Below are 27,201 nucleotides of genomic sequence, written 5' to 3'. Positions count from 1 at the left end.
AACAAAAGAGGAGGTAGCAATAATTTCAGAGGAAGAGGAGGCAGATTTCAAGGCAGAGGCTCTGGTTTCAGAGATGAAAATCAGAATCAGAATATGGATACCAGTCAAAGAGGATCTTTTAGAGGCAGAAGCAATAATGGCAATAGAGGAAGGAATGGAAACAGGAGCAGAGGAGGCCAGGTCTTCACTGGTAGGTGTTTTATTTGCAATTAGACAGGGCATCAATCCTTTAGATGTCCCCAAAAAGGAGGAGACAGCAGCAGACCCGGAGATAGGAGAATTAATCTATTGCAAGAAGAAGAAGAGGATGGGCAAAGCATCTCATCCTATCACACCACAACCTCCAGACTTGCTAATCCTGAAACTGGAGAGTGCCTCATGATGCAAAGGACACTTTTGAAGGTACCACAACCTGCTGAACCACCTCAGAGAAAAACATTGTTCAGGACACATTGCAAGGTGAAAGGAAAGGTATGTAAGTTAATTGTGGATTCAGGGTCAACTGACAATATAGCATCTAAAGAAATGGTGGATAAATTAAAGTTACCTAGGATACCACACCCATACCCTTATAAAGCTTCTTGGTTGACAAAAGACAAACAAACATTGGTAAATGAACAAGTTTGGGTGGAGTTCACATTAGGAGAGTATTCTGATAAAGTTTTGTGTGATGTCACTGAGATGGATGCATGTCACCTCTTATTAGGGAGGCCATGGCAGTTTGATGTAAAATCAAGGCATGATGGAGAAACCAACATTTATACAATAACTAAGGGAGGTGTTAAGTATACAATGAGGCCATTGCCTGATGATAACAAATCAGACCATATAGTTAGTAGTGTGACTTTAGTAGGGGAGAAGGAATTCCTCAAAACTATAAAAGAAAAGGACACACCCTGCTTTGCAATAGTGGTAAGACCAAAACAAGAATCAAGGAACCTAGTCAAGCCTAGAGCAGATTTGAAAAAAGATGATGTAGGACCCAAGGAGGTTAGGGATTTGCTGAACAAGTATCATGGGATTGTGGCAGGGAGTGTACCATCTACTTTACCACCAGAGAGAGAGGTGAGTCATTGTATAGACCTCATACCAGGGGCCACTTTACCAAATAAGGCTGCATACAAGTTGACTCCAGAACAGAATGAGGAGATAGCAAAACAAATAGAAGAGTTGCTATCTAAGGGTCTGATTAGGAAGAGTGTGAGTCCATGTGCAGTACCTGCAGTACTTACACCAAAAAAGGAAGGAACATGGAGGCTATGTACGGACTCAAGGGCTATAAACAAGATAACCATCCGGTATAGGTTTCCCATGCCAAGAATGGAAGATTTGTTGGATTGTTTAGGAGGGGCTAAAATTTACTCCAAAGTAGACTTAAAAAGTGGATACCATCAGATAAGGATCAGAAAAGGGGATGAGTGGAAAACAGCATTTAAAACAACTGAGGGTCTTTATGAGTGGCTTGTGATGCCATTTGGGCTATCAAATGCCCCAAGTACCTTCATGAGATTGATGAATGAGGTACTTAAGCCTTTCCTTAACAAGTTTGTTGTGGTATACCTAGATGACATACTAGTGTTTAGCAAGGATGAAGAGGAACACTTCAAACATCTAGATTTGGTCCTAAAAAGATTGCATGAGGAAGATCTCAAGATCAATTTGGAAAAATGTATATTTGTGAAGGATGAACTGATATTTCTTGGTTTCGTTATTTCTAAGGACTCTTTGAAAATGGATCCATCCAAAGTAGAAGCTATAATAAATTGGCCATCTCCTACCACTGCTGGTGAGGTTAAAAGTTTCCATGGTTTATGTAATTTTTATAGAAAATTCATAAGGAATTTTAGTGGGATATCTGCTCCAATGGTGGATACCATTAAGGGGGGCAAGAAATGTCATTTTGTATGGACTAATGCTGCAGAAGAATCTTTCCAAATGCTGAAGCAGAAGATAGCACAAGAACCAGTCCTAAAGTTCCCTGATTTCAACAAAGTGTTTGTCATAGAATGTGATGCAAGCACTAAAGCTATTGGTGGTGTATTGAGTCAAGAGGGCAGACCAATAGCCTTCTTTAGTGAGAAGTTAAATGAAGCAAAGCAGAAATATTCAGTATATGATCTAGAGTTGTATGCTATGGTCCAATCCTTAAAAAGATGGAGGCATTATTTACTTTCCAAGGAGTTTATTGTTTTTACTGATAATCAGGCTTTGAGCTTTCTTAACAGGCAAGAAAAATTGAATCAAAGGCACATGAAGTGGATGGAGTTCATCCAAGCATATACTTTCTCAATCAAGCACAAGAAAGGGATCACAAACAAAGTTGCTGATGCCCTAAGCAGAAGAAACCTCCTAGTTCAATCAATTGAACTTGAAACCGTTGGCATAGAAGGTATGAAGGATCTATACAGCCAAGATGAGGATTTCAAAGAGATTTATAAAGTTTGCCAAAGCATGGAAGGCAGGTATCACACAGAGCTCTCTGATTTTTTAATTCAAGATGGTTTATTGTTTAAGGGGGGACAATTATGTATTCCTAGGGGATCATATAGAGAGAATATAATCAAAGAAAAACATAGTGGGGGCATGTCTGGTCATTTTGGATTAGACAAAACACTTGAGCAAGTTAGGAGATTCTACCATTGGCCAAAAATGCAGTCCGATGTAAGAAAGTTTGTGGAATCTTGTATAATTTGTCAAAAGGCTAAAGGGCACTCATCAAATGCAGGGCTTTATACTCCTCTACCTATCCCTAACAGACCATGGGATTCAATAAGCATGGATTTTGTATTGGGATTACCAAAAACTAAGGTAGGAAATGATAGTGTGTTTGTGGTTGTTGACAGATTTTCCAAAATGTCTCACTTTATCCCTTGCAAAACTACACATGATGCTTCAAACATTGCAGGTCTATTCTTCAAAGAAGTGGTAAGACTCCATGGTTTACCAAGGTCTATTGTTTCAGACAGAGACTCCAAGTTCCTAGGACATTTTTGGAGGACTCTTTGGAAAAGACTTGGAACAAATCTTAATTTTTCTTCTGCCTATCACCCTCAATCAGATGGGCAGACTGAGGTAACAAATAGGTCACTAAGGAACCTACTAAGATGCTTGGCACAACAATATGGTGGATCATGGGATAATATATTACCACAAGCTGAATATGCATACAATGATTCAGTAAACAGAAGTACTGGTTTGACACCATTCCAAATTGTTTATGGTGAACACCCAAGGGGAGTACTAGAGTTAAGGGATGTCAGTCAGATGGAGAGGAGAAGTGCCCAAGCTCAAGACTTTGCACAAGTGATGAAGGAGGTACAACACCAAGTGAAAGACAGACTGTCTAAATCTGCAGACAAGTACAGAGAACATGCCAACAAGAAAAGAAGGGATTTGTAGTTCAAGGTTGGAGACCTTGTCATGGTCCATTTGAAGAAGGAGAGGATGCCAAAGGGACAGCATACCAAGTTGATGGCAAAGAAAATTGGTCCATTTAAGATCCTACAAAAATGTGGGAACAATGCATACAAAATTGAATTGCCACCGGATGTTGGATTGTCACCAATCTTTAATGTCTCTGATTTGTTTGCTTTCAAAGAACCTACTGATATTGTGGATGCAGGTACAGGTCTGGAAGAGCAGGTTACTGATGTTGCATTGCCAAAGACACATAAACTCCAAATTGAGTGCATATTGGACAAGAGAGTTTCTATGGAGACACAAAGAGGCACATACTATACCTACTTGGTCAAATGGGCTGGGTTACCTGAGGAGGATGCAACATGGATGACTCAAGCAGAGATAGAGAAAGCAGGCTATCAATTTAACACCATTCCCAACTCAAGGGACTTGAGTTCTTTTGGAGAGGGGTAGTATGGTGCAGAGCACAAAGCTTGGTATTAGAGGAATGGATAAAAACTCCATCTTGTCTTCATTCTTCCTTCCTCATACCTCTTTGGATGTAATTAGAAGTTTTATGAAGTTTTATGCAAGGTTTAAATAAATATGAGCCCATTTGTGTAGGCACTTCATCTTATTTGGTGACCCTATAAACCAAGGATGTAAGTAGCCTATAGGGTATATATGTTTTAGGTGTTTAGGAGGGTTTCATATGGCCTAAATAGCCATGATGCTCAATAATATCACGTTTAGAATGTGTTTTGAAGTCTTCATATGAAAAGTTGCTCATATCGGCAGTTTTGAAAAAAAGTTGCTGACAACTTTTGCAAGAAAACTGTGCAACTTTTGCAAATCAGTTACATTCGACCTCTAACTGCCTTGGAGGTCGGTTTTTAGATGTCATTAGGCTATAAATATATTGATCCTCTTCCCAAAAGAACAGAGGAACTTCATTTTGTACGGATTTTTCATTGGATGAATAAAGAACTCCCTATTTTTCTGTTTAATTCGCTGTTTTCAGAGGTTGCACGTGTGGTACGGACGTGAGACTAGAAGTTTAATGGTGGATTTGCAGAGTTTTATGTCCCACTGACTCTTTGCATTTTATTTGGAGTGATTTGAAGGAGTTTGGACAAAGTTAGAGCAAATTGGGTGAAACCAGTCCCAAACCCTCCATAAAATCAGGGTTTTGTGCAAATGAGCCATTAGAGTGCACCTAATTGGCCTCAGGGGTACAAAACCCAATAATCTGAGAGAAGACATGTACCATTTGTTGATTCTAGAAGTAGGAGTAGTTTCCATGGTGGGAGTCCAAGTTTCAATGATGCCCTAGTTCAAGTTAGGCATAGAATTTGAACTCGGAATGTAGATTAGGAAGTAGAATTGTGAAGTTCGGTTGATTGGAGTGCAACCAAAGGTTGAATTGGAAGTCTTAGACCTTCCCTAACACCATCCAAGTCAGTATCTTTTTCTGTGTACCCATTTCCTTGCACTTGCTTAACAAACCAAGCCTAATTAGGCCTATTAGGACTGCATGTTTTGCATAGGTTGGGATATGCTGGAGTGGAGTGAGATTTTAAGATTTGGAGGTCTTTAAGGGAAGTCAAAAGAGTATCTGAAACTCTATTTTATTTGCCAAGTCGTTTGGGGAAATCAAAAGATATGGCTGAAACTCAGGTTTTGCTGACCTACTAGGATTTACTAGGTAGGTATTGGTTGGGTGTATTACAAAAGTGTGGGAATCTGAAAAGTTGTTGATTCAGAGTACATTGGGATATGTGAAGGTGTGTTGACCATTAAAGAAGTGGTTGAGAGGCCTAAAGCATAGATCCATGTTTTGGCCTAGTTGTGGGATGCTATTTCTAAAAGCAAATTGGGAGCAGACTTTGCTTACCTGTTCCTTGCATTGAGAAGGTTGTCAAACCTTGTGAGAAGGTTATTTGCCAAGAGTGGAAGGTCCTTTAAGGATCTCTTAAGGCTAGAAGCAAGTTTGGCTTGTTTGAAGGGTCTAAGTGCAATCTAGACCAAGAGTACACTTCTGGTGTGTAACTCTGCATCACTAAAGCAAGTAGGAAGATTAGTGCAAGAATATACATAGGATTTTTATCAATTTTTGATTAGAGTAGGGCATGTAGAAGCAAATTAGGAGAAGGTTGTTCATTATATCAGTGGGTTATGACCTAGCATCCAGGAGGAATTAAGTCTGGTAAGAATGACCAGTGTTGAAGAGGCATACCAGTTTACCCTACGAGTTGAAGAGAAGTTGAATAAGAGGTGGGAGACAAAGAGGGCATGGTCAAGGAGGAAGGGGAAATGATAGGTCATCTGGAGGTCAAAATGAAATCCAAAAGAAAAATAAAGATGTGGGTACTAGCAGGAACCAGAGGAATGAGGGTTTCAACTGGTCCCATGATCAAGACTTTTGAAATCAGAGACGAAGAGGTAGAGGACATGGACAAAGAAGAGGATGATACTGTGGTACCTATTTCCATTGCAATGAATAAGGTAATCATGCCTTTGAATGTTCTCAATGACAAGGAAGGACAGATAGGAGAGCTAAGGATCAAGCTAGGGTTGCTCATGTGGATGAGGATGCACAATCATCACATTCAAAGGATGCAGAAAGAGGAGAGACCTTGGTAAATGAAAGGGTCTTATTAAGTGGTGAGATTGAACTAGGACAAAGGAGGAGTTTGTTTCATACCAGGTGCAAATGTGAGGAAAAATTTTGTGATGTGATCATTGATGGTGGTAGCACTGACAACTTGGTGTCAAAGGAGATGGTCTCTAAGTTGAAGCTCAAGAGGGAGAAACATCCCCATCCCTATCGGATTGTTTGTGTAAAAGATGATCATAAGGTCCTGGTAAGTGAACAATGTTTAGTGAAATTAAAAATTGGGAGTTACCATGATGAGGTTCTCTGTGATGTTATTCCGATGGATGTTTTCCATCTATTGTTGGGAAGACCATGGCAGTTTGATAGACATGTAGTACACGATCATCATGCAAACACATACTCTATAAAAAAGGATGGAGTTCATCACAAATTGAAGCCCATGAAAAAGGAAGGTGAAAAGGTATGTAGTAGTGCTAGTATTTGTCTTGTTGATGGAAGGAAGTTTTTAGATGGAATGAAACATCAGCGTATATGCTATGCTTTGATTCCTAGGAAAGATAAAAGAAGGTAGTAGTGAAATACCACATGAAGTTTCAAATTTACTAGGTGAATTTGGAGATATTATCTCTGATAATGTTCTAGAAGGATTGCCACCATTAAGGAAAATCAGTCACCAGATAGATCTAATTCAAGGAGCAAGTTTTCCTAACAAAGCTGCTCACAAGATGACTCCTTCTGAAATAGAGGAGCTAAACAGACAGGTTCAGGAGCTATTAAGGAAGGGCTTGATTCAGGAGAGCCTAAGTCCATGTGTAGTACCAATAGTACTCACACCAAAGAAGGATGGACAGTGGAGGATGTGTATAGATTCTCGAGCTATAAATAGGATAACCATCAAGTACCAGTTTCCTTTGCCAAGAATGGATGATCTTATGGACTGCTTGAGTGGAGCTCGGTACTTCACAAAGATAGATCTCAAGAGTGGTTATCATCAGATATGGATACAAGAAGGAGATGAGTGGAAAATAACCTTCAAGACCAAAGAGAGTCTTTATGAGTGGTTAGTCATGCCCTTTGGATTGACAAACGCACCAAGCACCTTCATGTGGCTTATGAATGAGGTACTTAAGAAGTTCATGGGAAAATTTCTTAGTGTCTATTTGGATGATATTTTAATTTTTAGCAAGACTTTGGAAAAACATTTATTGCATATTGGTAGCATCCTTGAAAGGTTAAGGGAAGAGAAACTGTTAATTAATTTGAAGAAGCTTATCTTTGCAAAAAGGGAGTTAGTCTATTTGGGGTTTGTTATATCACCTGAAGGTCTCAAAATGGATCCAAAGAAGGTAAAAGCCATCTTGGAATGGCCTACTCCAAGGTCTACTATTGAGGTATGATCATTTCATGGTTTGGTTAGTTTTTACAAGAAGTTTATTAAGAATTTTAGTGGCATATGTGCACCCCTAATTGACACAATAAGAGGCGATAGAAAAGAGTTCAAATGGACTGCAGCAATTGCGAGAAGTTTTGAATTGCTCAAAAAGAAGGTGATAGAACAACCTGTGTTGGCACTTCTAAATTTTAGAGAGGTGTTCCAAGTGGATTGTGATGCTAATGGCAGTGCTATTGGGGCTGTATTAAGCCGAGAAGGTAAGCCTATTGCATATTTTAGTGAAAAATTGAATGATGCAAACAAGAAGTATTTTGTTTATGATCAAGAGTTCTATGCAATAGTTGAAGCCTTAAAGAAATGGAGGCATTATTTGTTGCCAAAGGAATTTTTTTTGTATACTAATCATCAGGAATTACAGTACGTAAATAGCCAAGGTAAGTTGAATCAGAGGCATATGAAGTGGGTAGAGTTCTTGCAGAGCTATACATTTCTGTTGAAGCATAGAAGTGGAAAATCTAATAGGGTTGTAGATGCACTAAGTAGGAGACAGTTGTTTCTTATAGTAATGCAGGTTGAAGTAGTCGGGTTTGATGAACTCAAGAATTTGTACCCTGAGGATCTTGATTTTGCTGAAGCATGGAAAGCTTGTAAAGAGCCTATTGCTGTAGATAGAACCAAGTGGTTAGACTATTTGATTCAGGATGGCATGTTGTTCAAGGGTAGTCAATTGTGCATTCCAAGGAGTTCCATGAGGGAAAATCTGATTAAGGAGAAACAGAACATTTTGGTCAAGATAAGACCATTGCCATTCTTAGAGAACATTATTTTCAGCCTCAAATTTCATAGGATGTGAAAAAGTTTGTATAGAGTTGCCAGGTTTGTCAAGTTGCTAAGGGATTTAGTCACAATACTGGACTATATCAGCCATTGCCTGTTCCATCAAGGCCATGGGAGGACATAAGTATGGACTTTTTTCTTGGATTGCAAAGGACACAACATGGTAATGACTCAGTATTTTTCATGGTTGATAGGTTCTCCAAAATGGAAAATTTCATTCCATGCCACAAGACTCATGATGCTATCCATATTGCAGACTTGTTTTTCAGAGAGGTGGTAAGACTACATGGTCTTCCAAGGACTATAGTTTCTGATAGAGATACTAAAATTGTGGAGTATTTTTGGAGGACATTGTGGAAGAAGTTGAGAAAAGACTTGAAATTTAGTTCCACGCATCACCCACAGACTGACGGCAAAATAGAAGTGTTAAAAACAAGTCTGGGCAATTTGCTAAGATGTTTAGTTGGGGGTAAGCCCAAGGGATGGGATTTGATTCTACCATTCCAAATTGTATATGGAAGTAGCCCAAGGACTGCACTAGAATTGAGGAAGATAGAGAAAGGAGAAAGGACAAGTGTTGAAGTTGAAGAATTTGCTGAACATATCAAGCGTCTACATGAGGAGCTTCAAGAACACATTACTAAGATGAATCAAGAGTATAAAGCTAGGGCTTATCAAAGGAGAAGACATAAGGAATTCCAAGTAGGGGATCTAGTCATGGTGCACTTACAAAAAGAAAGATTTCCAGCCGGTACTTACAACAAGCTGAAAATGAAGAAATTTGGCCCCTGCAAAATTTTGAAGAAGCATGACTCAAGAAATGCATACGAGGTGGAGTTGCTAGATGGTGTTCACATTTCTCCTATTTTCAACATTGCAGACTTAACAGAGTATCATGATGGTGGTGCAGATGAGGAGTTGGTGTTAGAGCAATGTCCAATTCCTGCTTCTAAGAAGGAGGAGATAGAAGACATTCTAGATCACCATGTGGGTAGAAGTACTAGAAACAGGCAGTATGAAGAATACTTGGTCAAGTGGAAAGGATAGTCAATCGAAGACTCAACTTTGATTTCAGCAGTTGAGGTTTCCCATTTGGGATATCCTCTACCATTCATAAAGTGATGGGGTCACTTTTTAATCTACCATGGGTGTCTGATGCAGGAGCATCCAGAGGTATAAGGACAATCCTGTGTCACCTAGAAAATGTACTTAGACTTAGTTTCTGTTTCATGTGCTTTCATTTTTGGATACCCATTTGGGTCAAATAAAGCTTCGAACTCTCACAATTTCACTATTAGTGTGCAAGGATAGAGTATTTGAACACCTTGGGATACGTGTAAATGCTAAAAATAATAGGAGCATGTAATTGAGCCATCATTTTGGTGAACTAGCAGGTGTAAATTGGCTATATGAATTTAATTGTAATTTAAAGCATTCCAAAAAAAGAATCAGGTCAAAAGACCCCATGGTCTGAAAGTTATCGCATTTTTTTGAGTTTTGTAGACCTCTTAAGAATGCTTCAAAGTTAGGTTAGGGGAATTAAATGACCTCTAAAAGGAACAAAATTTTGGGAAGGTGTGAAGATTTTCAATAGGGCTATAGAGCGCTTAGAGAGCTTTCCAAAAATGTAAACGGTTCGTCAATCGAAGCTACGATTCAAAAGTTATGCCTCCTAGAAGTTCGGTTACCATTTCTGGATTCTTCTAGATTTGTACCAACCTCTAACACGGCTTCTGGAGCCCTCTACTTGGTCAGTGGATGCCTACTAGCACTTTCTAGAATTTATTCCTAGTCCTTAACCGTCCGAGGTCTATTTAAGGACATTTATGGCATTGTAAAAGGTAGTTCGGGGTGGAGTTTGAGAGGATGTACTGAAAGGAGAAATTATCTCCAGATTTATGTTATTGTAAGCACTTAGAGCATGTTTTGAAGTCTATTTTCTCTGTACTAAATGTACTAGCTTATTTTCACAGTTAATACAATTCCCCTTTTCGTTTTGTGTCCATTTTGTGCGTGGGTTGTGTCTCCATCAAGTGGTATCAGAGCTGGTTTTCTTGAGTGTGTAGACAGAGTGCTGACTCTTAGGCAGTTTGCACTAAGACTGTGTGGTTGTGGGTTTTAGTTAAGAAGATACCTCCATGAAGAGAGTGTGGTGGAAGGGTTGGAGCCGTTAATCCTAAGGAGGTTAGAGCCCTGCAAAGGCAGGCACAAGCATTGTAGGAGGAGCTCCGTAGAGGAACAAATGTTGCCACAGGTAACGACTGTGAGGATGACAATGAAAAAGAAGAAATTGGACCAGAAGGAGAATTTGATGGGAAAGTTCTAAATCAAGAAGAGGAAATTCTTTTTAGGGCCAATATTAAATTTTGGAAAAGACCTACAATTGATGTAGGTGTATTTTTAGGAAATCTGAAACTAGATGAGTTGATCGACTGGATCAATGAATTTTAAGAATACTTTGAGTATGAGGATATTAGGGACCTAGATAGGGTTAAGTTTACAAAGGCCAAACTGAAAGGTCATACCAAAATCTAGTGGCAAGAGGTTCAATTGGAAAGAAAGAGAAGAGGAAAGGAGAAGATCACAAGGTGGGATTGCATGGTGGACAAATTGAAGAAGTAGTTCATTCCTGTGGACTACAAGCTTGATTTGTTTAAGAAGATGCATGGGTTAAAGCAAGCAAGAAGATTAGTCCAAGAATATATAGAGGAGTTTTATCAACTTTTGATTAGAGCAGGGCATGCAGAAGCAAATAAGGAGAAGTTTGCTTGTTATATCAGCGGGTTGCGACCTAGCATCCAGGAGGAATTAAGTCTAGTAAGAATGACCAGCGTTGAAGAGGCATACCAGTTTGCCCTATGAGTTGAAGAGAAGCTGAATAAGAGGTTTGAAGGGAGACAAAGAGGGTGTGGTAAAGGAGGAAGGGGAAGTGATAGGTCATCTCGAGGTCAAAATGAAACCCAAAATAAAAATGAAGATGTGGGTACTAGCAAGAACCAGAGGAATGAGGGTTTCAATTGCTCCCGTGATCGAGACTTTTGAAATCAGGGAGGAAGAGGTAGAGGAAATGGACAATGAAGAGGAGGCTTATGTGGTACCTCTTTCCTTTGCAATGAAGAAGGTCATCGTGCCTTTGAATGCCCTCAATGAAAAGGAAAGACAAATAGGAAAGCTGAGGGTCAAGCTAGGGTTGCTCATGTGGATGAGGATGCACATGCATCACATTCAGAGAATGTGGAAAGATGAGAGACCTTGGTAAATGAAAGGGTCTTATTAAGTGGTGAGATTGAACCAGGACAAAGGAGGAGTTTGTTTTGTACTAGGTGCAAATGTGAGGAAAAATGTTGTGATGTGATCATTGATGGTGGTAGCACTGACAACTTTTTGTCAGAGGAGATGGTCTCTAAGCTAAAGCTTAAGAGGGAGAAACATCCATAGCCCTATCAGATTGCTTGGGTAAAAGATGATCATAAGGTCTTGGTAAGTGAACAATGTTTAGTGAAATTCAAAATTGGGAGTTACCATGATGAAGTTCTCTGTGATGTTATTCCGATGGATGTTTGCCATCTATTCTTGGGTAGACCATGGCAGTTTGATAGACATGCAATACGTGATGGTCATGAAAAAACATACTCTCTAATAAAGGATGGAGTTCATCACAAACTAAAGCCCATGAAAAAAGAAGGTGAAAAGGTATGTAGTAGTGCTAGGATTTTTCATGTTGATGGAAGGAAGTTTTTAGATGGAATCAAACATCAGTGTATATGCTATGCTTTGATTCCTAGGAAAGATAAAGAAGGTAGTAGTGAAATACCACTTGAAGTTTTAGATTTACTAGGTGAATTTGGAGATATTATCTATGATAATGTTCCAGAAGGATTTCCACCAATAAGGTAAATTAGTCACTAGATAGATCTAATTCCAGGAGCAAGTTTTCCTAACAAAGCTACTCATAGGATGACTCCTACTGAAAAAGAGGAGCTAAACAGACAGGTTCAGGAGCTATGAAGGAAGGGCTTGATTCGGGAGAGCCTAAGTCCATGTGTAGTACTAGTAGTACTCGCATCCAAGAAGGATGGAGAGTGGAGTATGTGTACAAATTTTTGAGCTATAAATAGGATAACCATCAAGTACCAGTTTCCTTTGCCAAGAATGGATGATCTTATGGAGTGCTTGACTGGAGCTTAGTACTTCACAAAGATAGATATCAAGATTGGTTATCACCAAATATGGATACGAGAAGGAGATGAGTGGAAAATAGCCTTCAAGACCAAGGAGGGTCTTTATGAGTGGTTAGTCATGCCCTTTGGATTGAGAAATGCCCCAAGCAACTTCATGCGGCTTATAAATGAGGTCCTTAAGAAGTTCTTGGCAAAATTTATTATTGTTTATTTGGATGATATTTTAATTTTCAGCAAGACTTTGGAAGAACATTTATTACATATTTGTAGCATCCTTGAAAGGTAAAGGGAAGAGAAATTGTTAATTAATTTGAAGAAGTGTATCTTTGCAAAAAGGGAATTAGTCTATTTGGGGTTTGTTATATCACCTAAAGGTCTCAAAATAGATCCAGAGAAGGTAAAAGCCATCTTAGAATGGCCTAATCCAAGGTCTACTACTGAGGTAAGATAATTTCATGGTTTAGTTAGCTTTTAAAAGAATTTTATTAAGAATTTTAGTGGCATATGTGCACCCGTAACAGACACAATAAGAGGGCATAGAAAAGAGTTCAAATAAATTGCAGTAGCTGCGAGAAGTTTTGAATATCTTAAAAAGAAGGTGACATAACAACTTGTGTTGGCACTTCCAAATTTTAGAAAGGTGTTCCAATTCTATTGTGATGCTAGTGGCAGTGCTATTGGGGCTGTATTAAGCAAAGAAGGTAAGCCTATTGCATATTTTAGTGAAAAATACCATTCAATAAGTATTCTATTTATGATCAAGAGTTCTATGCAATATTTTAGGCCTTAAAGAAATGGAGACATTAGTTGTTTCCAAAAGAATTTTTTTTGTATACTGATCATCAGGCATTACAGTACCTAAATAGCCAAGGTAAATTGAATCAGAGGCATATGAAGTGGGTAGAGTTCTTGCAGAGCTATACATTTGTGTTGAAGCATAGAAGTGGAAAATCTAACAGGGTTGCAGATTCACTAAGAAGGAGACAGTTGTTGCTTACAGTAATGCAGGTTGAAGTAGTCAGGTTTGATGAACTCAAGAATTTGTACCCTAAGGACCCTAATTTTGTTGAAGCATGGAAAGCTTGTAAAGAGCTTGTTTGTCATGTCCCATTTTCAAATAATTAAAAATAATAATAAACTTTGCTAAGGCAGGCAGGCTGCAAAAAGGTGAAGTTTTGGAAAAAATAGGCTAATCTTTGGAAACCAATGGACTAATAAATAAAAAATATTATTAAATTATATTTTATTAACCCCTCTTGGACGTGAGTTAGGGTTATGCCCTCTTTTAAGGGGTTTGGAGGCATTTTGGGCTCATTCTACAACTTGATTCTTGCTAATTTTCTTATTGTTCTTCAGAGGCTACAAAACCTGTGGAGAAGGAGACCCAAGAATGGGAGTTTGAAGGTTTCTAGGAAGGCTAAGGATGGGAGTTTGAAGCCATTCCATGTGCATGCTCTTACAGATTTTGCCTTTGTGCTGAATAGTGCCGATTTGGGTGTTTTCGGGGTTGTTTTTGGTTTGAGTTTGGGTTTTCAGTTGATGTTTCATATCAGTTTGGTTTTATATTGTATTTCAGACTTTATGATGTTAAAAAAGAGCTGAATATATGTATTTGGTTGTGATTAAACTTCTGAGATAGTTTATGAGTGTTTTTGTGTTATTTTTGGGCATTTTTGTGTTAATTTCGGGACCCCGATTGAGCATAGTTTTGCCCTACATTTGTGAGTTGTTGTGTAAAGACTATACAAATCTAGAAATGTCATTTTGTAGGCTGTTATGCTGCTGAAATTTCTGTAAAAATTTCCATTCTCAGATTTATTAAAAAATTGTGAAGTTGTGAGGTTTTTGGCACTAATTTGGACATACCCAATTTGGGTTTTATTGAGAAATTGGCAGATCTTTGTAATATTGGTTGTTTGATTTTAAAGATCTGATTTGAGGCTGGAAATATCATGAAAAAATAGTAAAGGGACATTTCAGGGGTATCAGAGCCATGATTTTGCCAGCCTGAGGGTTTGTAGAAGTTGCATGTCAGTTTTAACAACTACCCAGATCTTGCATGTCAAGTTTTGACAACTACCCAGATCTTGCATGTCATATTTTATGGTTGCATGTTTCTTCTAATTAGTTGCATGTCAAAATTTATGATTGCATGCAACTAAGTTAAAGAGAAAAAAGATATTTGCAGCGAGAAAAGAATAAAAAAAAATTGATCAAACCCCCAGTTGAAAGAAAAAGTACAAAATCCAAGGAAGAAAAAAGTATGGCTGATCCAGATGAGATGGCAAAGAAATTCTTCCAAGACATCCAAAATACTCAGAAGCAAACAATGGATGGTTTGGCGGAAACTAGAGAGGCTTTGCAAATATTGATAGAAAAATTACAAGGAATTGCATCTATTAATGAGAAAGGGAGCACTTCAGAGGAGCCAAGAAATGGGAGATCCACACCATCTAAATCAACCAAAACTATTTTCTTGCCTACAGATGAGCCACTAGTACCAAATCTAGCCATTAATCTAGTGGAAGAGGTTACAGGTAATTTGATTCCATTAAGAGCTACTTACAATGGCTTAGATGATGACTTTCGTAGTTCAGTTCCTTTTAGAGAATATGTGGATATGATGAACGCTTTGATGCCCAAGAAAGAGAACAGGATAGAGCATGACACAAGTGGAAGAGAGCTCAAAAATAAAATAAGCAAGTTTATAGCACCTACTTTTGATGAAACAAATAAAATTTCAGCCAGAGCATGGCTACAAAAATTACAAACTTTCTTCACACTTAACCCCATGAAAGAGAGTGATGCTATTCAATTTGCAAGTCTGCACTTGGAAGATGCAGCCTATGATTGGTGGTATCATGGAATGACTACTCAAGGTCACAATCAGGTAACTACATTTGAAGATTTCAGTCAAAGAGTGATAGATAGATTTGACCTCAAGGATGATGAAGAGTACTTTAAAGAATTGTCAAAGTTGAAGCAAACCAAATCAGTTAATGAGTATATAGAAGAATTTCAAAAGTGGCTGTTATGGTACCTGATATGAGTGAAAAGAGGATTTTTTTATCTTTTTCTTGATGGTTTAGAAGATTCTATTAAGGGTTTGGTTAAGGCTTTCTCACCCTCAACCTTACAGGAAGCTATCAAAAGAAGTTTGCAACTTGAAACTTACGTGCCTATGAAATCAATCACTAATCAAAAACCCACAAATCTTTGGCAACATAAGGGAAATTTTCAGAAAAAAACTTTTTCAACACTACCACCAAAAGATGTGACAAATGTGGCAAAAAAGAAGGTAGATGAAGAGACTAGGAGTGAATTACGAAGGAAAAAGCTTTGTTTTACTTGTAGAGAGCCATGGGTTCCAGGACACAGATGTTTGGGGAAAGGTCAAGTGCACTATATTGAAGTTGCTTCAAAATCTGATTCAGATGAGCATGAGGAATTTCATGATACTAAGGAGGAGGTAGAAGAAGAGAAAGTAAAAGAAATCAGAAAAGATGGCACTTTAGCAGCATTATCAAGAGTCCCAAGATACCATCCCTTCCAAATTCGAGGGGTACTAGCAGTGCAAAGGTTGACCGTTCTTCTTGATAGTGGGGCAACTCACAATTTTATTGATGAGGGATTTTTCATGAAAAGAGGGCTTAAAGCAGAAGATTTTAAGGGATTCAATGTTACTGTAGCTAATGGATTCACTATGCCTTGCACACGGGTGGTGAAATAACTCAAGATGACCTTAGGAGATTATGAGTTATGTGATGACTTCTATGTGGTTGGTATTGGGGAGACAGATCTTGTATTGGGTGTTCAATGGTTGCACTCTATTAGAGGCTATTACATGAACCATCAAACTATGGAGTTTAAATTTCATTCCAATGGGAAAGAAGTCATATTGAGAGGGTTATCGAATGGAGCACCTAAGGCGGTCTCTCCAAAGAGGATGGAGAGGACTTTTCGAAGAGGACAAGTAACATGGGCAGTAGGAGTCATAATCCAACCAACAAGCTCTCCAAAGAATCAAGGTAATTTCCATTTTGAAATTCAAAATATTCTTGATAAGCATAGTATAGTTTTCAATGATTCACCTCTAGTATTACCACCAGATAGAGGTTTTGAGCATGTTATAGAGTTAGAACAGGGTGCCAAACCAGTTATAACAACCCCATACTACCATCTAAGAGGTTATAAGGAAGAAATTGAAAAAACTATTAAAGAACTCTTGGACATGGGATTCATAAGGCCTAGCTCTAGTCCATTTGCATCATCTGTGGTACTTGTCAAGAAAAAGGATGGTATAATGAGTATGTGTATAGACTATAGGGCTCTAAACAAGAAGACCATAAAAAATAGGTATCCCATACCACGCATAGATGAACTCATTGATGAGTTACATGGTGTTGTATACTTCTCAAAAATTGACTTAAGATCAGGCTATCATCAAATCAGAATGAGGAGTGAAGATGTGGAAAAGACTGCTTTCAGATGTCACTATGGGCACTTTGAATTTCTTGTTATGCCATTCAAACTCACTAATGCACCTGCAACATTCCAATCTTGTATGAATAAGGTATTCAGTCAGCATCTTCAAAAATTTGTTTTGGTATTTTTCGATGATATCTTGATATATAGTAAAACATGGGAAGAGCATCTAAAGCACATAGACACTATTTTGGGAATCTTAGAGCAGCAATCCTTCTATGCTAAGTCATCTAAATGTGAGTTTGGTTTGAAAGAGATCCTATATTTGGGACATATTATAAGTTCTAAAGGAGTACAGGTTGATCAACAAAAAATTCAGGCAATTTTGGATTGGCCTCCACCCACTAATCTTACACAGTTGAGAGGTTTCTTCGGGTTGTGTAGCTACTATAGGAGATTTGCCAAGGGATTTTCTCAGCTTGCTGCCCCCTTGACTGATTTGACAAAGAAAGGAGCTTTTGTTTGGACAGAAGAGGCACAAGAAACATTTGATAAGCTTAAGGAGGTAATGAGTTCATGCCATGTGCTTGCAATTCCAGATTTCTCTTTACCTTTTGTTGTTGAATGTGATGCTTCTGGAGAAGGTATAGGGGCTGTCCTAACTCAAAGGGGACATCCAATAGCATTTGAGAGTAGAAAATTAAATCAATCAGAGAAAGGTTACTCCATCTATGATAAGGAAATGTTGGCAATCATGCATGCACTTCATAAGTTTAGACAATATTTGGTATGTGGGAGATTCATTGTAAAGACAGACCATAATAGCCTCAGGTTCTTCTTGAACCAAAGGGATTCGAATGATCACCAACAAAAATGGGTAGGCAAATTGCAAGCTTATGATTTTGATATTGAATACATGAAAGGAAAGAATAATGTGGTTGCTGATGCTCTCTCAAGAAAGCCCACTTTGTGTTCCTTATCATCTATCTCTGTTGATTGGAAAGTCTCCATAATTTTAGAGTATGCTAAAGATTCATTTGCCACCAAGATTTTGGATAAGTTAGTGGATGATAATAGGTACAAGGTTGTTGATGAATTGATTTATTACAAGAACAGGATCTTCTTAGTGCTAGGGTTAAAAACTAACGAGAGCATATTGAGGGCCTTTCATGACACACCTTTGGCTGGTCATCAGGGATACTTCAAGACATACAGGAAAATTCGAGAGTAGTTTTCATGGAAGGGTATGAAGGAGGATGTCCTTAAACACATTAAGGAATGTATGGTATGCCAACAAAGCAAGAGTGAGCAAAATTTTCCTGCAGGGTTGTTGCAGCCACTTCCTATTCCCGAACAAAAATGGGAAAGTATTTCCATGGATTTCATCACTGGGTTGCCCAAGGTTCAAGGTAAGGATTGCATATATGTGGTGGTAGATAGACTAACTAAGTATGCACACTTCTTTCCTATCACATCTGATTTCAAGGCATCACAAGTGGCCGAATTGTTCTTCAAGGAAATTTTTAGATTACATGGTTTGCCTAGAAACATTGTTAGTGACCGGGATAGTAGATTCCTCAGCACTTTTTGGAAGGAGCTCTTTCATTTGGCAGGAACTGAACTCACTCCCATTACTAGCTATCACCCTCAAATAGATGGACAAACAGAGATAGTTAATAAATGGATAGAGGGATATTTGAGGAACTATGTTTCAAATCAACAACATGCTTGGGTGAAATGGTTACACCTAGGGGAGTATTGTTACAATACATATCATCACATGTCTATTGGTATGCCTCCTTTTCATGCTCTTTATGGTTATGATGCCCTTTCCTTTGTTGATCTAATACTTTCCAATAGCAGAGTACCCGCAGCAAGTGATTTCATCAAGCAAAGCCAAGACATAATAAGGTCCCTCAAGGATAATCTACAACATGCACAGAACCAACAAAAGATATATGTTGACAAGAAAAGGATTGAAAGATCTTTTGAGGCGGGAGATTTGGTATTTGTTAGGTTGCAGCCATATAAGCAAAGCACCTTGAAGAGGAGTGGGGCAGAGAAACTCAAGCCAAGGTTCTATGGGCCTTATAAAATCACCAAGAAGGTAGGAGAGGTAGCTTATGAATTGGAGCTCCCACCAAATAGCAAAATACATAATATTTTTCATGTATCTTGCTTAAAGAAGGTTCTAGGCCAGAAAACCATAGTATCTATAGAATTACCACCTCTTGATGATGAAGGGAAATTAGTTTTGATACTAGAAGAGATTTTGGATACAAGAGAGAAAAGGTTGAGAAATAGGAGCGTCATAGAGCATTTGGTCAAATGGAAAGGATTACCACTAGAGGATGCAACTTGGGAAGGAGCACATATTCTTGAGAATTCCAACCTTCATTGCTTGAGGACAAGAAATATTTGGGAGGGGAGGACTTTTCATGTCCCCTTTTCAAATAATTAAAAATAATAATAAACTTTGCTAAGGCAGGCAGGCTCCAAAAAGGTGAAGTTTCGGAAAAAAGGGCTAATCTTTGGAAACCAATGGACTAATAAATAAAAATTATTATTAAATTATATTTTATTAACCCCTCTTGGATGTGAGTTAGGGTTATGCCCTCTTTTAAGGGGTTTGGAGGCATTTTGGGCTCATTCTACAACTTGATTCTTGCTAATTTTCTTGTTGTTCTTCAGAGGCTGCCAAACCTGTGGAGAAGGAGACCCAAGAATGGGAGTTTGTAGGTTTCTAAGAAGGCTAAGGATGGGAGTTTGAAGCCATTCCATGTGCATGCTCATACAGAGTTTTCCTTTGTGCTAAATAGTGCCGATTTGGGTGTTTTCGGGGTTGTTTTTGGTTTGAGTTTGGGTTTTCAGTTGAGTGTTTCATATCAGTTTAGTTTGCTGCTGTATTTTAGACTTTATGATATTAAAAAAGATCTGAATATATGTATTGGGTTGTGATTAAACTTTTGAGATAGTTTATGAGTGTTTTTGTGGTGTTTTCGAGCATTTTTGTGTTAATTTCGGGAGCCCGATTGAGCATAGTTTTGCGCTACATTTGTGAGCTGTTGTGTAAAGGCTATACAAATCTGGAAATGTCATTTTTTAGGCTGTTATGCTGCTGAAATTTCTGTAAAAATGTCCATTCTCATATTTATTAAAAAATTGTGAAGTTGTGAGGTTTTTGGCACTAATTTGGACATACCCGATTTGGGTTTTATTGGGAAATTGGTAGATCTTTGTAATATTGGTTGTTTGATTTTAAAGGTCTGATTTGAGGCTGGAAATATCATGCAAAATTAGTAAAGGGACATTTCATTGTTGCTATAGATAGAACCAAGTGGTTAGACTATTTGATTCAGGATGGCATGTTGTTAAAGGGTAGTCAATTGTGCATTCCAACGAGTTCCATGAGGGAAAATTTGATTAAGGAGAAACACAATAGAGGGATGGCAGGACATTTTGGTTGAGATAAGACCATTGCCATTCTTAGAGAACATTATTTTTGGTCTCAAATTTCACAGGATGTGAAGAATTTTGTACAGAGTTGCTAGGTTTGTCAAGCTGCCAAGGGATTTAGTCACAATACTGAACAATATCAGCCATTGCCTATTCCATCAAGGCCATGGGAGGACATAAATATGGATTTTGTTCTTGGATTTCCAAGGACACAATGCGGTAATGACTCAGTATTTTTTGTGTTTGATAGGTTCTCCAAAATGGCACATTTCATTCCATGCCACAAGACTCATGATGTTGTCCATATTGCAGACTTATTTTTCAGAGAGGTGGTAAGACTACATGGTCTTCCAAGGAGTATAGTTTCTGACAAAGATACTAAATTTGTTGGGTATTTTTGGAGGAAATTGTGGAAGAAGTCGAGAACAGACTTGAAATTCAGTTTCACGAGTCACCCACATACTGACGACCAAACAGAAGTGGTAAACAGAAGTCTGGGCAATTTTCTGAGATGTTTAGTTGGGGATAAGCCCAAGGGATGGGATTTGATTCTACCACAAGCAGAGTTTTCTAACAATAACTCTATAAATAGGAGTACTAGAAATTTACCATTCCAAATTGTATATGGAAGTAGCCCAAGGACTAAGCTGGAATTGAGGAAGATAGACCAAGGAGAAAGGACAAGTGCTGAAGCTAAAGAATTTGCTTAACATATCAAGCATCTACATGAGGAGGTTCAATCACACATTACAAAGATGAATCAAGAGTATAAAGCTAGGGCTGATCAAAGGAGAAGACATAAGGAATTCCAAGTAGGGGATCTAGTCATGGTGTACTTACGAAAAGAAAGTTTTCCAGCCGGTACTTACAACAAGCTAAAAATGGAGAAATTTGTCCCCTGAAAAATTCTGAAGAAACATGACTCAAGAAATGCATATGAGGTGGAGCTACCAGATGGTGTTCACATTTCTCCTATTTTCAACATTGTAGACTTAATAGAGTATCATGATGATGGTGCAAATGAGGAGCTGGTGTTAGAGCAATGTCCAATTCTTCTTTCTAAGAAGGAGGAGATAGAAGACATTCTAGATTATCGTGTGGGTAGAAGTACTAGAAACAGGCAGTATGAAGAATACTTGGTCAAGTGGAAAGGATGGCTGATCGAAAACTCAACTTGGATTTTAGCAGCCGAGGTTTCCCATTTGGGATATCCTCTACCATTCATAAAGTGACAAGGTCACTTTTCAATCTAACCTGGGTGTCTGATGCAGTAGCATCCAGAGGTATAAGGGCAATCCTGTGTCACTCAAAAAATGTACTTAGACTAGGTTTCTATTTCATGTGTTTTCATTTCTAGATACCCATTTGGGTCAAATAAAGGTTCCAACTCTCACAGTTTCACTATCAGTGTTCAAGGATAGAGTATTTGAACACCTTGAGATACGTGTAAATGCCAAGAAAATAGGAGTATGTAATTGACCAATCATTTTGGTGAACTAAGAGGTGTAAATTAGCCAGATGAATTTAATTGTAATTTAGAGCATTCTAGAAAAAGAATTAGGTCAAAAGGCCCCACGGTTTGAAAGTTATCACAGTTTTTTGGGTTTTGGAGACCTCCTAAGAATGCTTCAAAGTTAGGTGAGTGGCATTAAATGGCCTCAAAAAGGGCTGAAATATGGGGAATGAGGAAATCTTTTCCATCGGGCTATAGAGTTCTTTGAGAGCTTTTTGAAAATGTAAACGGTTCATCAATTGGAGCTATGGTTCAAAAGTTATGCCTCCCAGAAGTTCAATAACCATTTTTGGATTTGTCTAGATTTGCACCAACTTCTAATGTGGCTTCTGGAGCCTTCTACTTGATTGGTGGATGCCTACTAGCACTTTCTAGAATGTATTCCTAGTCCTTAACCCTCCGGGGTCTATTTAAGGACATTTCTGGCATTGTAAAAGGCAGTTCGGGGTGGAGTTTGAGAGGATGTACTGAAAGGAGAAATTATCTCCAGATTTATGTTTTTGTAAGCCCTTAGGGAATGTTTTGAAGTCTATTTTTTGTGTACTAAATGTACTAGCTTATTTTCACAATTAATACAATTTACCTTTTCCTTTTGTGTCCCCATCAAGTGGTATCAGAGCTGGTTTTCCTGAGTGTGTAGACAGAGCGTTGACTGTGAGACAGTTTGCACAGGATTGTGTGGTTGTGAGTTTGAGTTAAGAAGATGCCTCCATGAAGAGAGTGTAGTGGAAGGGCCAGAGCTATTAATCCTGAGGAGGTTAGAGCCCTCCAAAGGTAGGTACAAGCATTGCAAGAGGAGCTCCATAGAGGAACAAATGTTGCCACAACTAACGACAGTGAGGATGACAATGAAGAAAAAGAAATTGGACCAGAAAGGGAATTTGATGGGGAAGTTCTAAATCAGGTAGAGGAAAGGCTTTTTAGGGCCATTACTAAATTTGGAAAAAGACCTACAATTGATGTGGGTGTATTTTGAGGAGATCTGAAACTAGATGAGTTGATCGACTGGATCAATGAACTGGAAGAATACTTTGAGTATGAGGATATCAAGGACCCAGATAGGGTTAAGTTTGCAAAGGCCAAACTAAAAGGCCATGCCAAAATCTGGTGGCAAGAGGTTCAATTGGAAAGAAACAAAAGAGGAAAGGAGAAGATCACAAGGTCAGATCGCATGGTGGACAAATTGAAGAAGCAGTTCATTCATTTGGACTACGACTTTGATTTGTTTAAGAAGATGCATGGGCTAAAACAAGTAGGAAGATCAGTCCAAGAATATACAGAGGAGTTTAATAAACTTTTGATTAGAGCAGGGCATGAAAAAGCAAATAAGGAGAAGGTTGCTCATTATATCAGTGGGTTGCAACCTAGCATCTAGGAGGAATTAAGTCTAGTAAGAATGACCAATGTTGAAGAGGCATACCAGTTTGCCATACAAGTTGAAGAGAAGCTAAATAAGAGGTTTGAAGGGAGACAAAGAGGGCATGGTCAAGGAGGAAGGCAAAGCGGTAGGTCATCTGGAGGTTGAAATGAAACCCAAAAGAAAAATGAAGATTTGGGTACTAGCAGGAACCAGAGGAATGAGGATTTCATCTGCTCCCATGATCAAGACTTTGGAAATCAGAGAGGAAGAGGTAGAGGACACGGACAAGGAAGAGGAGGCTTCAGTGGTACCTTTTTCCATTGCAATGAAGAAGGTCATCATGCCTTTGAATGCCCTCAACAACAAGGAAGGATAGATAGGAGAGCTGAGGGTCAAGCTAGGGTTGCTCATATGGATGAGGATGCATAGTCATCACATTTAGAGGATGCAAAAAGAGGAGAGACCTTGGTAAATGAAAGGGTCTTATTAAATGGTGAGATTGAACTAGGACAAAGATGGAGTTTGTTTCATACCAGGTGCAAATGTGAGGAAAAATGTTGTAATGTGGTCATTGATGGTGGTAGCACTGACAACTTGGTGTCAGAGGAGATGGTCTCTAAGCTGAAGCTCAAGAGGGAGAAACATCCCCAGCCCTATCGGATTTCTTGGGAAAAAGATGATCATAAGGTCCTGGTAAGTGAACAATGTTTAGTGAAATTCAAAATTGGGAGTTACCATGATGAAGTTCTCTGTGATGTTATTTTGATGGATGTTTTCCATCTATTTTTGGGTAGACCATGGTAGTTTGAAAGATCATTTATTGCATATTTTTAGCATCCTTGAAAGGTAAAGGGAAGAGAAACTATTAATTAATTTGAAGAAGTGTATCTTTGCAAAAAGGGAGTTAGTCTATTTGGGGTTTCTTATATCACTTGAAGGTCTCAAAATGGATCTAGAGAAGGTAAAAGCCATCTTGGAATGGCCTACTCCAAGGTCTTCTACTGAGGTAAGATCATTTCATCGTCTGGTTAGTTTTTACAGAAAGTTTATTAAGAATTTTAGTGGCATATGTGCACTTCCAGAGTTTAGAAAGGTTTTCCAGGTGAATTGTGATGCTAGTGGTAGTGTTATTGGGGCTGTACTAAGCCAAGAAGGTAAGCCTATTGCATATTTTAGTGAAAAATTGAATGATGCAAAGAAGAAGTATTCTTTTTATGATCAAGAGTTCTATACAATAGTTCAGCACTTAAAAAAATGGAGGCATTATTTGTTGCCAAGGGAATTTTTTTTTTTATACTGATCATCAGGCATTATAGTACCTAAATAGCCAAGGTAAATTAAATCAGAGGCATATGAAGTGGATAGAGTTCTTGCAGAGCTATACATTTCTGTTGAAGCATAGAACTAAAAAAACCTAACAGGGTTGCAGATGCACTAAGTAGGAGATAGTTATTGCTTATAGTAATGCAGGTTGAAGTAGTCAGGTTTGATAAACTCAAGAATTTGTACCATGAGGATCCTAATTTTTTTGAAGCATGGAAACCTTGTAAAGAGCCTGTTGTTGTAGATAGAACCAAGTGGTTAGACTATTTGATTCAAGATGGCATGTTGTTCAAGGGTAGTCAATTGTGCATTTCAAGGAGTTCCATGAGGGAAAATCTGATTAAAGGGAAACATAGCGGAGGGATGGTAGGACATTTTGGTCAAGATAAGACCATTTCCATTCTTAGAGAACATTATTTTTGGCCTCAAATTTCACAGGATGTGAAGAAGTTTGTACAAAGTTGCCAGGTTTGTCAAGTTGGCAAGGGATTTAGTCACAATACTGGACTATATTAGCCATTGCCTGTTCCATCAAGGCTATGCGAGGAAATAAGTATGAATTTTGTTCTTGGATTGCTAGGGACACAACGTGCTAATGACTTAGTATTTGTGGTGTTTGATAGGTTCTGCAAAATGGAACATTTCATTCCATGCCACAAGACTCATGATGTTGTCCATATTGAAGACTTGTTTTTCGAAGAGTTGGTAAGACTACATGGTCTTCCAAAGAGTATAGTTTTTGACAGAGATACTAAATTTGTAGGTTATTTCTATAGGACATTGTGGAAGAAGTTGAGAATAGACTTGAAATTTAGTTCCACGCATCACCCATAGACTGACGGCCAAACAGAAGTGGTAAACAAAAGTCTGGGCAATTTTTTAAGATGTTTAGTTGGGGATAAGCCCAAGGGGTGGGATTTGATTCTACCACAAGCAGAGTTTTCTTACAATAACTCTATAAATAGGAGTACTAGAAAATCACCATTCCAAATTGTATGTGGAAGTAGCCCAAGGACTGTGCCAAAATTGAGAAAGATAGAGCAAGGAGAAAGAACAGGTGTTGAAGCTGAAGAATTTGCTGAACATATCAAGCATCTACATGACGAGGTTCAAGCACACATTACCTATAAAGCTAGGGATGATCAAAGGAGAAGACATAAGGAATTCCAAGTAGGGGATCTAGTCATGTTGCACTTACGAAAAGAAAGATTTCTAGTCGGTACTTACAACAAGTTGAAAATGAAGAAATTTGACCCCTACAAAATTTTGAAGAAACATGACTCAGGAAATGCATACGAGGTGGAGCTGCTAGATGGTGTTCACATTTCTCCTATTTTCAACATTGCAGATTTAACAGAGTATCATGATGATGGTGTAGATGAGGAGCTAGTGTTAGAGCAATGTTCAATTCCTGCTTCTAAGGAGGAGGAGATAGAAGACATTGTAGATCATTATGTGGATAGAAGTACTAAAAATAGGCAGTATGAAGAGTACTTGATCAAGTGGAAAGGATGGTCGATCGAAGACTCAACTTGGATTTCAGTAGCTGAGGTTTCCCATTTGGGATATCCTCTACCATTCATAAAGTGATAGGGTCACTTTTCAATCTACCCTGGGTGTCTAATGCAGGAGCATCCAAAGGTATAAGGGCAATCCTGTGTCACCCAAAAAATGTACTTAGACTTAGTTTCTATTTCAGGTGTTTTCATTTTTGGATACCCATTTGGGTCAAATAAAGGTTTCAACTCTCACAGTTTCACTATTAGTGTTCAAGGATAGAGTATTTGAACACCTTGTGATATGTGTAAATGCCAAAAAAATAGGAGTATTTAATTGAGTCATCATTTTGGTGAACTACGAGGTGTAAATTGGCCAAATGAATGTAATTGTAATTTAGAGCATTCCAGAAAAAGAATCAGGTCAAAAGGCCCCATGGTTTGAAAGTTATTGCAATTTTTTGAGTTTTGGAGACCTCTTAAGAATGCTTCAAAGTCATGTTAGGGGAATCAAATGACCTTGAAAAGAGCTGAAAAATGAGGAACAAGCAAAACTTGTAAATAGGGCTATAGAGCATTTCGAGAGCTTTCGAAAAATTTAAACGGTTCATCAATCGGAGCTACGGTTGAAAAGTAATGCCTCCTAGAAGTTCAGTTACCGTTTTTGGATTCTTCTAGATTTGCAACAACCTCTAATGCGCCTTCTAGAGCCTTCTACTTATTCAGTGGATGCCTACTAGAAATTTTTAGAATGTATTGGTAGTCCTTAACCCTTCGAGGTCTATTTAAAGACATTTTTGGCATTGTAAAATTCAGTTTGGGGTGGAGTTCGATAGGAGGTACCGAAAGCAGAAATTATCTCCAGATTTATGTTATTGTAAGCCCTTAGGGCATGTTTTGAATTTTATTTTCTCTATACTGAATGTACTAGCTTATTTTCATAGTTAATACAATTTCCCTTTTCCTGTTGTGTCCATTCTATACGTGGGTTGTGTCCCCATCAAGTGGTATCAAATCTAGTTTTCTTGAGTGTGTAGACAGAGCGCCGACTGTGTGGTAGTTTGCACCAAGACTGTGTGGTTGTGGGTTTGAGTTAAGAAGATGCCTCCATGAAGAGAGCGTCGTGGAAGGGCTGGAGCTATTAATCTTGTGGAGGTTAGAGCCCTCCAAAGGCAGGTACAAGCATTACAGGAGGAGCTCT

The 27,201-nt window shown here is 38.4% G+C and overlaps 1 protein-coding gene across 1 annotated transcript; it reads left to right on the top strand.

The window, feature by feature from the left end:
• Positions 1-3,420: 3,420 nt before the first annotated feature.
• Positions 3,421-3,873, top strand: LOC149542229 (uncharacterized). The gene has a single exon (XM_089795703.1). It carries the CDS (start codon positions 3,421-3,423, stop codon positions 3,871-3,873), a length of 453 nt encoding a protein of 150 aa, XP_089651829.1.
• The last annotated feature ends 23,328 nt before the right edge of the window (positions 3,874-27,201 follow it).

The sequence above is a fragment of the Cupressus sempervirens genome, chromosome 8, assembly GCF_028749045.1.
Source record: "Cupressus sempervirens isolate cs-2001-9-10 chromosome 8, ASM2874904v1, whole genome shotgun sequence".
Classification (NCBI taxonomy): Eukaryota; Viridiplantae; Streptophyta; class Pinopsida; order Cupressales; family Cupressaceae; genus Cupressus; species Cupressus sempervirens.
The sequence above is the reverse complement of the archived record's forward strand: the minus strand, read 5'-3'. Positions and strand labels throughout refer to the sequence as shown.